Source organism: Apis cerana, linkage group LG1 (genome assembly GCF_029169275.1).
Source record: "Apis cerana isolate GH-2021 linkage group LG1, AcerK_1.0, whole genome shotgun sequence".
Lineage (NCBI taxonomy): Eukaryota > Metazoa > Arthropoda > Insecta > Hymenoptera > Apidae > Apis > Apis cerana.
The window spans coordinates 24,115,691-24,129,027 of record NC_083852.1 but is presented as its reverse complement, the minus strand read 5'-3'; the positions used below and the strand labels follow the sequence as shown (position 1 = coordinate 24,129,027).

Here is a 13,337-nt window from a genome sequence, read left to right as displayed (position 1 = left end):
AATATGCAATTTTATTTTCTTATGTTTATATATACAATTAAATAAAAAATAACACAAACAAATGACGTTTTATATATTATTAATATAATCATATTTTTACTTCAACTTTCAATTATTTTTTTATAAAATTGTTTTATACAATAACAATTTCTTAAAAATTATAACTTGATTAATACAACAAAAATAATTTTAGAATAAACAAAAACATATATTAATGTGTAATCTATTAATTAAAAATTTCAATTTTTAAAGTCAGACTTTTTTTTATATAATAAAAACGTTAACATTTAACATTTATACAAATTAAAAGAATTGTTTTATACAAATTAGATTCTTATTATAACTAGAACCAATGAATTTTTGTACAGTTTTTAATGATAGCACCGACATAATTTAAAAAATATAATAATACATTAGAAGTATAAAACAGAATAAAATATACTATTTCATTATTAAAATTTAAAATACGTATTTAAATTCATTTTTTTATGTAAGCCATTTTTATTATTGGTATTACATATTATTGGTATCATGATGTGTAAAAACTATAGATCGAATGAGACCATCTCGTACATTATCTGAACTATTACCAACGCGGAATGAAAAGGATACAGAATCACAGGTCATATTTTGTGTACAAATTCCTATTGGATACTTGCCACGTGCATTAAATACTACTCCAACTCGATAAACCTAGAATTAAAAGAAGAAATAATTAAAAAATTTTCATTTTACAGTGTTAAAATAATTATTTAGATTTATACCTTATTCTTTAGAATACAAACAGCTCGATTAAACGTAATTTCCACAAGAGTATTCATTTTTACTTTCGTAGAAAAATGCGTATAAGTTAATCGAGTATTATCTGAATCGAGAAGATGAGCATATAAAACTTCGGTATATGAAACGCTATCAATACGATAAGTATTGTCGTTAATCTATAATAAAAATATCTGGCATTTAATATAAAACCTAAATATTATATATCCTTAATATTATTTTACTTACTTGTGTAGGTACTTGCACACCTAATACCCAAATATTTTTGTCTACACTAAATGTTACGGAACATTCTAATACATTTGTATTAACACATTTCGTTATAATACTATTTCGAGGTAAAGATCTTAAGCAATATTGTTTTGTTAATTCTCGCATAGCACTTTCAATTACAACAGGAGATGAATTGTTCATAGATAAATTTTCAGCATCCTTTCTTACTCCCATTATTGGCAATGCATTTGATAATGTACCGCTAGATTCAGCTTCATTAATAGATACAGGTTGATCATATGAAGACCAATAGTGTGGCATAAATGATTTAAAATATGGATCAACTGGTTTATAACATGGATTAACTGACTTCTACAAAATGTAATCTTATGAAAGATACGGAAAATTTGAAAATTGCTATATAATATTTATTCAACTTACAAGCGAACAAGTTATATGTGTAATTGGAGGTTTGCATATATTAACTCTACTATGTGAATTAGTTGAAAATCCTTCAGGCATAGGTGCTTTATTCCCAGTACATAATGTATTCATGAGTATTGCAAAAGTTTCATCTTGAGTAAGCAATGGTGACATTCCTGGTCCTTCTGCAAATTCCTGAGCACTTAAACTTAAAAATCTAATTTTTGATAATGCGTTACCAATTACTGATTTTAAAGACTTTCCATCATTAGGATCAAGAGATTTTCTTGTGCATTCAGCTTTTGCCCAACGTTCCACTGCAATAAATAATTCCACTTCAGAGTTTATTTGTAAATCTTCTTGTTCTAACACTGTTAATAGTGTTTCTAATTCAACTTCTTCCCAATTAGGTTCTCTTAAAACTTCATTCGTCCTTGTACAAATAATTTCAAGACACTTTTCCATCAATGTACGTTCATCAAATAATCTAGCAAATTCATATGCTCTGCAAGCTGTTTTTGGAGACACATCAGAACATAGATATTTTGTACATTCTTTTATCAAAGGAGGAAGCATGTATTTTTTGGCACAATAACATAATTCACAGGCTAATTCAAAAGAATTTAAATCAACTCGATCTGTATATATGTATTCCAATAGAGCTTTAAAAGCTTCTGGTTGAACATCTTCAATAGATATCAAATCATTTTTTTCTGCCATACCCCCAAAAAACATAGCTTCAAAAACAGGACTAGACATAGCTAAAAATAATTTATGTACTTTTAATGTTTGTTGATGGGGTTCTTGACCAACTACAAACTTGCAGTCAGACCATTGTCCTGTTGCTAATAAATATTGAGTACGTTCTAAAAGTTTTTGTTTGTTGATCTGCCAATCACAAGGCAGATCCATCTCTGCAGAATTCAGAGTATGAGATTAAATAAAAATCACGCAATTATGTGTTGATTAAAACTGTAATAATAAAGATAAGAATAGAAAAAAATAAAAGAAAAATAAGTTGTAAGAAAAGATTTAAACATTAAAAAAAAACTAATACTTTAATATAATAAGTTTGATTATTATACATACCTATCTATTTATGTATTATTGCTATAAATATAAAATATGATATAAACAGTGCTAAAAAAAATTCGTAAAACTGTTCAATGTACATCAAAATACGCGCGGGAAAACTAAGTATTTTTCCATATTACAGAACTGTATGATGCATTGTATAGTCTTAAATCATGTAATTTATCCAGAATTGCAATTCTGAGAACGGTTTTCAGATTAACTATAGAAATTCTAGATTATAAGCAGATAGTATAAGTGCAAAAACCTGTATCTTACTTAGTGCGTCGAATACTACGCCATCTTAGTTATGCTTTCAATCCATTATATCGTTTTTCCGAAGTCGTTGATGCTCCATCTCAATGATTTTTAATATAGTTTTGGATAATACGTGAAACTTTTTGAGATTTATTTGATTCAAATAAATATATATGTATGAAGGAAGGGTGATATTTATGTTGTCAATTTTGAAACAACGAACATTTAAACGGTGTCAAGAACAGTGTAAATAACCAAAACTCTCATCAAAGATATTAATTTATTTTCAAATTAAATAATGTGAAAGTTCGAATTTGTTAATTTTTCTAAATAAAAATTGAAGATTCTTGATCATTTTATGTGGATTAAAAAATGAATTGAATTATTTTAAGTTTTCCGCGAATTTTCATTTGATGACCGTTGTGAGTTTTTCCAATGGCGCATGCACGGCTCAGCTGTGTGCAATCGCGACCAATTTACGTAGAAAAATAATGTATTTTATAGTATTTTTATTCAATTAGACGAAGTACTGGACACGGTATTCGTGATATTAGGTACGTTAGAATGAATTTTCTTCTGACATTAATTAATCAATGATGAAAAACACGAAATATTTAGAAAATCTTTTATGACGGATTCAGAAGTACGTGCATGGGATCCACCTTACCTCTTCAAGCTTCTTGACAGACTTCTTCGAATTGTCACTTCATGAATTTTTTATTTTTCATTGAAATATTGAAAAGAAAATATCAAGTTGTTGAGTAAATTTTATAATTTGCATTTGTATTATAAAAATTTTTCCGCGAAAGTAACAAGATGAATACGAAAAATTTTGTTTGTGTTAATGAAAAAAATAAATGTTGGTTTAAAAAATATTATTTTTACAAATAATTGAATATTTATTTTTTATATCATTCGATATAATCACTATTTCTTAATAAATAATGTTTTATTGTATATAAATTAAGTTGAGTAATCATATATTATATTCTGTAGTATTTTTCCATAAATTTTTATGTATTTTAAATATAAATGTATGTGTTATTTAATTAATTTATTTTTTTTTTTAAACTATATATGAAAGTGATAATTTTATTAAACTTTTACTTTGTGTTTTAATATAATTTTAATATAATTTTAATATAAAACATTTGTTTAATTTTATAATGTTACAATTTTGATTTTATTAGTTAAATACATATATATTAATGCATAATTGACATAAGATATAATATAAATATAATATTATAAATTTATTATTAAATTATTTCAAAAATTATATTAAATTATTAATGATATGTTTATATTAATTATAATATGATTAGATATTTATTATTAGATATTTATATAATAAATTTATAATATTTGTAATCTTTATAAAATTATAAGAACAACAATTAAACATTATCATTTATATCTAAATATTTTTAAAAAGAATATATCAGTATTGTTTTTATTATTTTAGGAAACATGGACTGCCCATTTAATATTGCTACAGTGCATAATTTTTGCTCATATTACATGTAGCCTTTTGTTTTACATTATTTTTGATGCATCAAAAAGAAAACATTTTTGAAGGAAATTATTCTTAGCTTGTAATAGGAGAAATGGATGTAATACGAGATGAAGACAGGCGCAGGCGCCTGAGGGTGCTGGAAGAACGTATAAAAGATCCAAGAAGCATTACAAATATTGATTGCTTATTGGATACAGTTCAAGCCCTGGTGGCAGATTGTGATCATCCCAGCGTTAAACGTATGAAAAATATAGAAGCATATATGAATAGATGTAAGTATTTAATTTTTTTATTATTACAAAATAATATTTATATTAAGTAATATAGTATTAAAATATACTAGATACTTTATTATTTTATTATATTTCTAAAAATTTAAAAATTTTATTATTAAAAAATAAATTATATTAATATTATATATTATATATTATATTATATATTATATATTATATTATATTATATTATATTATATATATTATATTAATATTATATAAGTAATAATATAAATAAAGTAATATTAATATTATAAGTAATAATTTTTTTTTATTTAAAATATTTATATTTTATTTAAATTTTATATTTTTATTTAAATTATAAATATTTTAAAAAATATTAATATATTTATATTATAGCATTACATATTAACGTTACTTATATTATATTGTTACTTATATTAATTATTCTTATAATATATTATTTATATTAATTTTTCAAAATTTAATAATAATAAAATAGTAAAATTATAATAAATTAAAATTAACAAATATATTTTTAGATGACTCAGTAGCTCAAGATATTTGTAAAATGCGAATGCGTACAGATGATTTCACTTTAATAAAAGTAATAGGTCGTGGGGCATTTGGGGAAGTACAGTTAGTGCGACATAAATCTACACAAAAAGTGTATGCTATGAAATTACTCAGTAAATTTGAAATGGTAAAAAATATATCAATTATATTATAAATGAATGATTTTTGTATATATTTTACATTTCATTTTTACATATTTTATAGATCAAACGATCAGATTCAGCATTTTTTTGGGAAGAACGTGATATAATGGCACATGCCAATTCACAGTGGATAGTTCAACTTCATTTTGCATTTCAAGATCAAAAATATCTATACATGGTAATGGATTATATGCCAGGTGGTGATTTAGTGAACTTAATGTCAAATTATGATGTACCAGAAAAATGGGCAAAATTTTATTGCGCAGAAGTGGTGCTTGCATTAGATGCAATACATCTTATGGGATTTGTTCATAGAGATGTAAAACCAGATAATATGTTACTTGACAAGCATGGTCACTTAAAACTTGCAGATTTTGGCACTTGTATGAGAATGGATATTGTATGTATATTTTTTGTAGCATTTATTATCAAATTTAAATAAATATAACATTATATAAAAATATACATACAATTATATATATATAAATATATATGTTTTTTAGGATGGTCTTGTTCGATCTGATACTGCAGTAGGTACACCTGATTATATATCACCTGAAGTACTTCAATCTCAAGGTGGTGAAGGTGTATATGGAAGAGAATGCGATTGGTGGTCAGTTGGTGTATTTTTATATGAAATGCTTGTTGGCGATACTCCGTTTTATGCAGATTCATTAGTTGGAACATATTCAAAAATCATGGATCATAGAAATTCATTACATTTTCCACAAGAAGTTGATATCTCTCACTCTGCCAAGAATTTGATATGTGGCTTCCTTACGGATAGAACTAAACGTTTGGGTAGAAATGGTGTGGAAGAAATAAAAAATCATTTATTCTTTAAAAACGATCAATGGACATTTGAAAATTTACGAGAATGTGTGCCTCCTGTCGTGCCAGAACTTTCTGGTGATGATGATACTAGCAATTTTGAAGATGTTGACAAAGAAGATGGACCAGAGGAAAGTTTTCCAGTACCAAAAGCATTTTCGGGAAATCATTTACCTTTTATTGGTTTTACATATTCAGGAGATTATCAATTATTAGCTTTTAGTGGGAAAGAATCAGTAGATGGATTAGAAAATCATATCAATAATGGTACAAGTGATGATATAAAAATTTCTCAATTAGAAAATTTATTGGATAAAGAAAAAAGGCAAGTAGAATCTTTGGAATCAAGGCAAAAAGCTTTGACAACACAATTGGAAGTTATGACACGTAGAGAAACTGAATTACGAGAAGAAATAGGTAGAGCTGACAAAGAATTAACTTTGTTAAGACATAATTATAAAGAAGCACAACGTAGGGTAGAACATGAAACTGAATCACGTAGAAAAGCAGAATCATTATTTGTAGAATTGAAAAAGAAGTTTGATGAAGAACAGACAAAAAGAGCACGTGATGCAAGTAATTCACAACAAACTTCTGAACGTGTAACTAGTTTAGAAAAACAAATTAAAGAAATGCAATCGAAATTAGAAAGAGAAACGGAAACAGTTACAAGATTACGGAAACAAGCTACGGAAATTACTGTTGCTCGTCAAGCTGCAGAACAAATGGCAAATGAATTACAAGTGGCAAGAGCACAATTACAAGCGCAACGAGACAATTTACAACAGGAAGTAGTTACATTACAAGTAAGTTTTTATTTTTAATAAAATAAAAAGAAATAATTAATAAGATATTTTAATAATAAAATTATCTTCTAATATGTAATTCTAGGGACAATTGTCGAAAGAACGTAGTTCTCGATCACAAGCGTCATCGCTAACTGCCGAATTAGAAAGCCGTCTCTCTGCTCTTCATCTCGAACTTGAACACAGTCGAGAAAAAGAGGAAAAAGCAATCATGGATAATAGACAATTAACTGAAAAAATTTCAGCATTGGAAAAAGAAGCTGCAAGCTTAACTCTTGAATTGAAAGCTGCTCAAGCTAGGTACAATCAGGAAGTCGTAGCTCATCAAGAAACAGAACGTTCACGTATATTATCTAAAGAAGAAGCTAATTTAGAAGTTGTCAAGGGTAATTTTACTCATTCTTTATTTAATAACTTCAATTTTTAAAAATTTCATATTTTTATCCGATAAACATTTATCAGAATGAAAAAATATTTATTAAGCTATTTAAATTTTATTTTTACTTTTTTAATTTTATTTTTTCTATACATAAAATATATATTAATATGTAATAATAATTAATAATATATAGTACTATATATAATACTATATATACTACATGTTCTATTAACACTACTTATATTATTATACATTAATATTATATTGAATTTAAATTTGATCAATTAATTAACATACATGTTTTAAAATTTTCAATTATTGAAAATTACATTGGATTACATTATGTACATATTTATCTTAATTATATCTATGTACATATAATTATTATTTTGTTTTATGCTTAATCTATTTTATTATTAATTGCAATTTTTAAAATTTTTTAAATGCTTGCGCTCGATGATATTTATATTTAAGTATATATATTATTATATTTAAATTCATTTACTTATTGTCTAATGTGTTTATACAATTAATGTAAAATTAACAGCATTACAAGCAAAATTAAATGAAGAGAAAAGTGGAAGACAACGTGCTGAATTGCTTGCACAAGAAAAGGAAAGACAAACTTCTATGCTTTCTGTGGATTATCGGCAAATACAACAACGATTACAGAAACTAGAGGGTGAGCATAGACAAGAAATGGAAAAAGTAAAAGTGCTACAGGGTCAGGTTGAACAAGAACAGCAGAAAAGAAACGTTCTGCAGACTGACTTGGCTCAGCAATCATCCGAAGCAGGACGTTTACGTGCTAGGGAACAACAATTAGTTGGTGAAGTTGCTCAATTAAGGGAAGCAAAACGACAAATAGAAGAGGAATTACATCATTTAAAAACTCAAAGAAATGTAGATCAATTACAAACTAAAGAATTACAAGAGCAATTAGAAGCAGAAGCTTACTTTTCGGTGAATTCATATACTATATAAATTATTGTTATTATTTTTTTCAATATAATTATTATAAATTTTTATTAATTATTTTCAGACACTTTATAAAACACAGACTCAAGAACTTCGAGAAGAACTTGATGAAAAAATACGATTACAACAAGAATTGGAAGAAGAACGTAGTTCTTTAGTACATCAATTACAATTATCCCTAGCAAGAGGAGATAGTGAAGCTTTGGCAAGATCAATAGCTGAAGAAACTGTTGCAGATCTTGAAAAAGAACGAACAATGAAAGAATTAGAATATAAAGATGGAGTAACTAAACATCATCAAGAATTAAATGCAAAAGAACAAATTATAAATCGGCTTAAAGATAGTGAAAGTGAACTCAAGAAAAATGTTGATCAATATCTCAAAGAAAAAGAAGATTTAAATAAACGGTTTAAAGAATTGCAAGATCAACTTTCTAAGGCACAATCTAATGCAGAGGAAATAGAAAAACTCAGCAGTAAATTAAAAACTGAACAATTATTGAAACAACAAGCAGTTAATAAATTAGCAGAAATTATGAATAGAAAGGATTTATCTTCAAGCGGTAAATCTAAGAACAAAGCATCTGCAGCAGATTTAAGAAAGAAGGAAAAAGATTGTAGACGTTTGCAACAGGAGCTTACTCAAGAAAGAGAGAAATATGGACAATTAGCAGCTAAATGGCAAAAAGATTTACAAGATTTACAAGTAAGTGGAATATCAAATATTTTCGATTTTTCTAAATATTTGTATCATTTTTAATTTTAAATATTTATTAGTATTTTTAATTAGTTTATTGTGTTAATGATGTTATTTATCAATTTTATTATACTTTTTAGGCTCAATTGGTGGAAGAAAATCAAGCAAAATTGAGATTGCAAATGGAACTTGATTCGAAAGATTCTGAAATAGAAACCTTACAAATGAAGATTGCTTCACTCAATTCAGAAACAGCTAGTGTTTCGTCTGTGGAAAACGATGGAGAGGATTCTGTTTTATCAGAACATGGAACTATGCGATTAGAAGGTTGGTTAAATGTGCCAAATAAACAGAATATTAAAAGGCACGGATGGAAGAAACAATATGTTGTCGTCTCTTCAAAGAAAATAATATTTTATAATAGCGAAAATGATAAATTAAATGCTGATCCAGTATTGATATTGGATTTAAATAAAGTCTTCCACGTTAGATCTGTTACCCAAGGTGATGTCATTCGAGCCGATGCCAAAGATATTCCGAGGATTTTTCAGGTAAATAAAATATTTAATAATTAAGTTTACGATAATTAGATTTATATATTGCACATTTAATATATACAATTGCATTTCTTTTTTTTTTTTTGTTTATAGTTATTATATGCTGGCGAAGGCGAAGCAAGACGTCCTGGAGATGAAGGAAATACACTGCCTGGAGTGGAATTGCCACAACTTACTGATAAACCAGGCACGCAATCATTAAAAGGTCATGAATTTGTATCAATATCGTATCATATGCCAACTACTTGCGAAGTATGTTCGAAACAATTATGGCATATGTTTCGACCACCGCCAGCTCTCGAATGTCGACGTAAGTATAAAATAATATAAAAAATATTTTGTTTAATGAATTTTTATATGTTACTTTTTATAATCTGTTTTTTTTCTAACATTGTTTGAATTTCATTTCATTTTGTATAATATAAATTATAATAATGATATGAATTGAAAGTATATATGATCAATATTTATAAAATTTATAAATATTAAAAATATTAAAAATAATTAAAATTATTAAATTTTTATATTTAATATTAATTTTTATTAATTTTCACTTTAATATTTTAATATTAAATTATTATATTTGTATATAGGATGTCGTATAAAAGTACATAAGGAGCATTTGGACAAAAAGGAGGATGCCATAGCACCGTGTAAATTACATTACGATCCAAATAGCGCCCGCGAATTATTAATTTTGGCTGGTAGTCCTGATGAACAAAAATATTGGGTCGCAAGACTGTCTAGACGTGTACAAAAATGTGGCTACAAGGCGAACTCGCACGTCGATGGTACGGGACAGCGTGTCTCGCCAAGGTAGCGTAGCCGTGCGACTCAACGTAACTGGAGACTAAGTAGCTCTCTTATATTGTGGCATCGCATGATTGGGTGTAGCGAGGTTAGAGTCGTTTGATTTTTCTTGCACTCTCATATTTTTACAAAGAATTTTTCGGTTTTTCATCGATTATGAAAAAGACACCATTGGTAGTGTTCCGTAAGTGCATTCTATTTATAAAAATGGAAAATTGTATAATGAAATACTATTATTAGTTATGCTTTAGATTGCCTTATATATATATTTATATTATATATAAATTTAGAAATATATTTCAAAAATATTTTAGATAAGCTTGTTAAATATATTGTGTATTCATTTTCATATTCTGAAAACTTTAAATACCAACATATTTGCTTTGTTTAATATAAATATATCAAAATTACAAATATCGTTCGATAGATCGAATTAATATTTTTTGATTCTTATTAATGAATATTAACTTGCTAACTTTTGATTTTGTTTATAATTAGAATGGAACATTGTTAATCAATTCAGATTATCATTTGCATGTGCTTAAATATTATTTTTATAAATATATTTTTTTATTATTAATATTATTATTATAAATTTATATTATTATTTTATTAATATGTTTGAAAATAATCATTTATTCACTTTATGATTTTTTTATAATTTTAAAATAGCAAACATATTTTTCAATAATTAAATGTATGATATTATCTTAATTTGTTTATTGTAACAAATAAGATTAGAAATATGCATTAAAATTAATATAGAAATATATTTTATATAAATATTCATTGTAATTTTATTTATATTCTTTTTTTATAATAATTTAACAATATTTTACCATACATAAATAATTTTATAATAATCTAACAAAGAATCATAATCGATCAATCGTTCGAGATTTTTAGCAATCGAATATCTCTTGCTTTCACAAATCGAAATTACTTTTATTTCATAATAAGTGATCATGAATAGATTTTTTTTCAAAAATTGCATGGTAATAATTACGACATGTAGAATAATAAAATATATTTCATATTGTGCACGGCAGATATTAGGCTTGAATATACAAAGTTTACTTTTAATATTAAAATTATGTATAGTAAAACTTTTTTATCTAAAGATTATAAAATAAAATGTCCAAAAATTTTAAAAGTAAACTTTGTAATAAGTACAAATCAACAAAATTACGATAAAATTACAAATGCTTTTTCTTATCAAAATGGGGCTTTGACATTCCTACTATCTTTTATAGATAAAAACTGCTATTTTGCTTTTGAAGCTTTTATTTATTTTTTGTTTTTTTTTTTTGTATTAGTCTTATCTTCGTGATGTTTTTTGATAAATAAAATATTAATGAATTTTTCAAATGTTGAATTTCATTAATAACGATATATATATTTCAGAGAATCTACGAGATCCACCTTGAAGCCATATTTATCAGTGCAACAAAGATCCGCAACTCTACCAGCAAATGCCAGTATGGGCAAGTGACCTTAGCTAGCATCGATAACACTCGATTGGAATTCGTTATTTCGACGCCTTTCCTAATCGATTAATTTAAACATATAAATTCGATTAGTTGCTCAGATAAATGATTTATAATAGGATCTAAATATGTAAAAATAATTTTCGAAACTCTGTGTTATCTGGATAATTTGAGAAATCTGGATATTTTGAGAAATCTGGAGTTCATGTGTCTTAAAAGCATCCGATCCGAAATATATACAGAATCATGTGTTATTATCAACTTTTTAACGAGTACAAGGACATTCAACGAAATTATTCGTTGATACGTTTACTTGTATTGATCGTTATTTGTAGGTACATATTTGTTAAACGAATTAAATGTGCCTTTGATATAATCTGACGATGATGGAACTCAAATGATTGAAAAGAAGTTAAAGAAGTAAAGCTCATTAGCAAATGTCATATAATGAAAATTTCCAAGAAACGAGATGATTATGTAATTAATGAGCAGAAGTATGCAGCTGTTATTAAAAAATGATAATAATACTGTTTATATATAAGAGCAGTGATCGTAACAAATTTGAATACGTGGACCGCGTTTTTTAGATTTATTGTACTATGAGCAAACTCATCAGTTGATTTGTATAGTCTCTCTAAGAGGCCGTCATCATATGTTGTTTTATAAATATTTTTTGTATGAACGAATAGATCGACTTTTTATGATGATTTATTTTTTTCGTAGACGCTTACAATTAATGACTTTCCTGTACATAAATTATAATTGTAAGAACTGCTTTTTCATTTGATCAAGCGGTTTATTGACTTTCGCGATCGTGAAAAAAAAGTGGATATCACGATGCGAAGAGAAATCGTTATTTGTGCGATATTGTATAATTTGTTCCGTTCCTTTATTTAAAACGCGCATTTTAAGAACTTGGTAATATTTTTGTGTATTTACTACGCCACATCGATAGTATTATTATTTCTATGAGATTAAAGATATTTAATGACTATTATGTTAAGAAGAAAAGAAGATTTGACTCGTGCAAGAAAAAGGACACATTGTATCCAGTTGGTTAGAATGGCCGTCAAAGTTTTTTTTTTAGCAATGAGAATGCATCGATAAATAATATCGATAGTAAATATAGAACAAATATTGAAAATTTTGTATCACGAAATTATATAAGAGATATAAGAGATGATACATCTTTCGAATTTTGAAATTCATGATTAGACTATTTTAAATTTTTAAATCATTAATACAAATATATTTTTAGGACCTTCGAACCTTCCAGATTTTTCAATTTTTGTTTTGTTTTTTTATTTTTATATTTATCAGTGGGAAATTTGTATTTTAAATCTTTAATTCATATTTTCGAAGATTTTCAAAACATTCAAAGATCCAATAGGCGCTTTACATATTTCATGAATCTTTGTTATCGCTGCCATGTATTAGTTAGAATATATATGCAGATTGTGATTAAGCAAAAAAAAAAAAGTGACAAAATGAAACTGCGAAACGAAAAGGAAAAAGGATATGAATTTTAGAATGAGCACAACGGTGAATTATTAAGGAACAGCGCCATGAACGAGCTTCA

The 13,337-nt window shown here is 26.1% G+C and overlaps 2 protein-coding genes across 3 annotated transcripts; one reads left to right on the top strand and one right to left on the bottom strand.

Annotated features, from left to right (window-relative positions):
- Positions 1 to 312: 312 nt before the first annotated feature.
- On the bottom strand, positions 313 to 2,651 carry LOC108002163 (uncharacterized). The gene is made up of 5 exons (XM_028668863.2): positions 2,506 to 2,651; positions 1,435 to 2,388; positions 1,009 to 1,365; positions 765 to 938; positions 313 to 693 (listed from the first exon to the last, which is right to left on the bottom strand). Exons 2-5 carry the CDS (start codon positions 2,326 to 2,328, stop codon positions 514 to 516), a joined length of 1,605 nt encoding a protein of 534 aa, XP_028524664.1. The 5' UTR covers positions 2,329 to 2,388; positions 2,506 to 2,651; the 3' UTR covers positions 313 to 513.
- A 148-nt stretch (positions 2,652 to 2,799) lies between these two features.
- On the top strand, positions 2,800 to 13,251 carry LOC107993421 (rho-associated protein kinase 1). 2 transcript variants are annotated; one of them, XM_062086979.1, is made up of 12 exons: positions 2,800 to 3,299; positions 4,211 to 4,533; positions 5,037 to 5,197; positions 5,275 to 5,613; positions 5,717 to 6,850; positions 6,936 to 7,236; positions 7,777 to 8,192; positions 8,272 to 8,913; positions 9,045 to 9,455; positions 9,555 to 9,771; positions 10,055 to 10,277; positions 11,676 to 13,251. In XM_062086979.1, exons 2-12 carry the CDS (start codon positions 4,353 to 4,355, stop codon positions 11,761 to 11,763), a joined length of 4,113 nt encoding a protein of 1,370 aa, XP_061942963.1. In that variant the 5' UTR covers positions 2,800 to 3,299; positions 4,211 to 4,352; the 3' UTR covers positions 11,764 to 13,251. The 2 variants fall into 2 exon arrangements, with proteins under 2 accessions (XP_061942963.1, XP_061942964.1); XM_062086980.1 differs by having other exon boundaries at positions 3,158 to 3,299; positions 7,786 to 8,192.
- Positions 13,252 to 13,337: the final 86 nt, after the last annotated feature.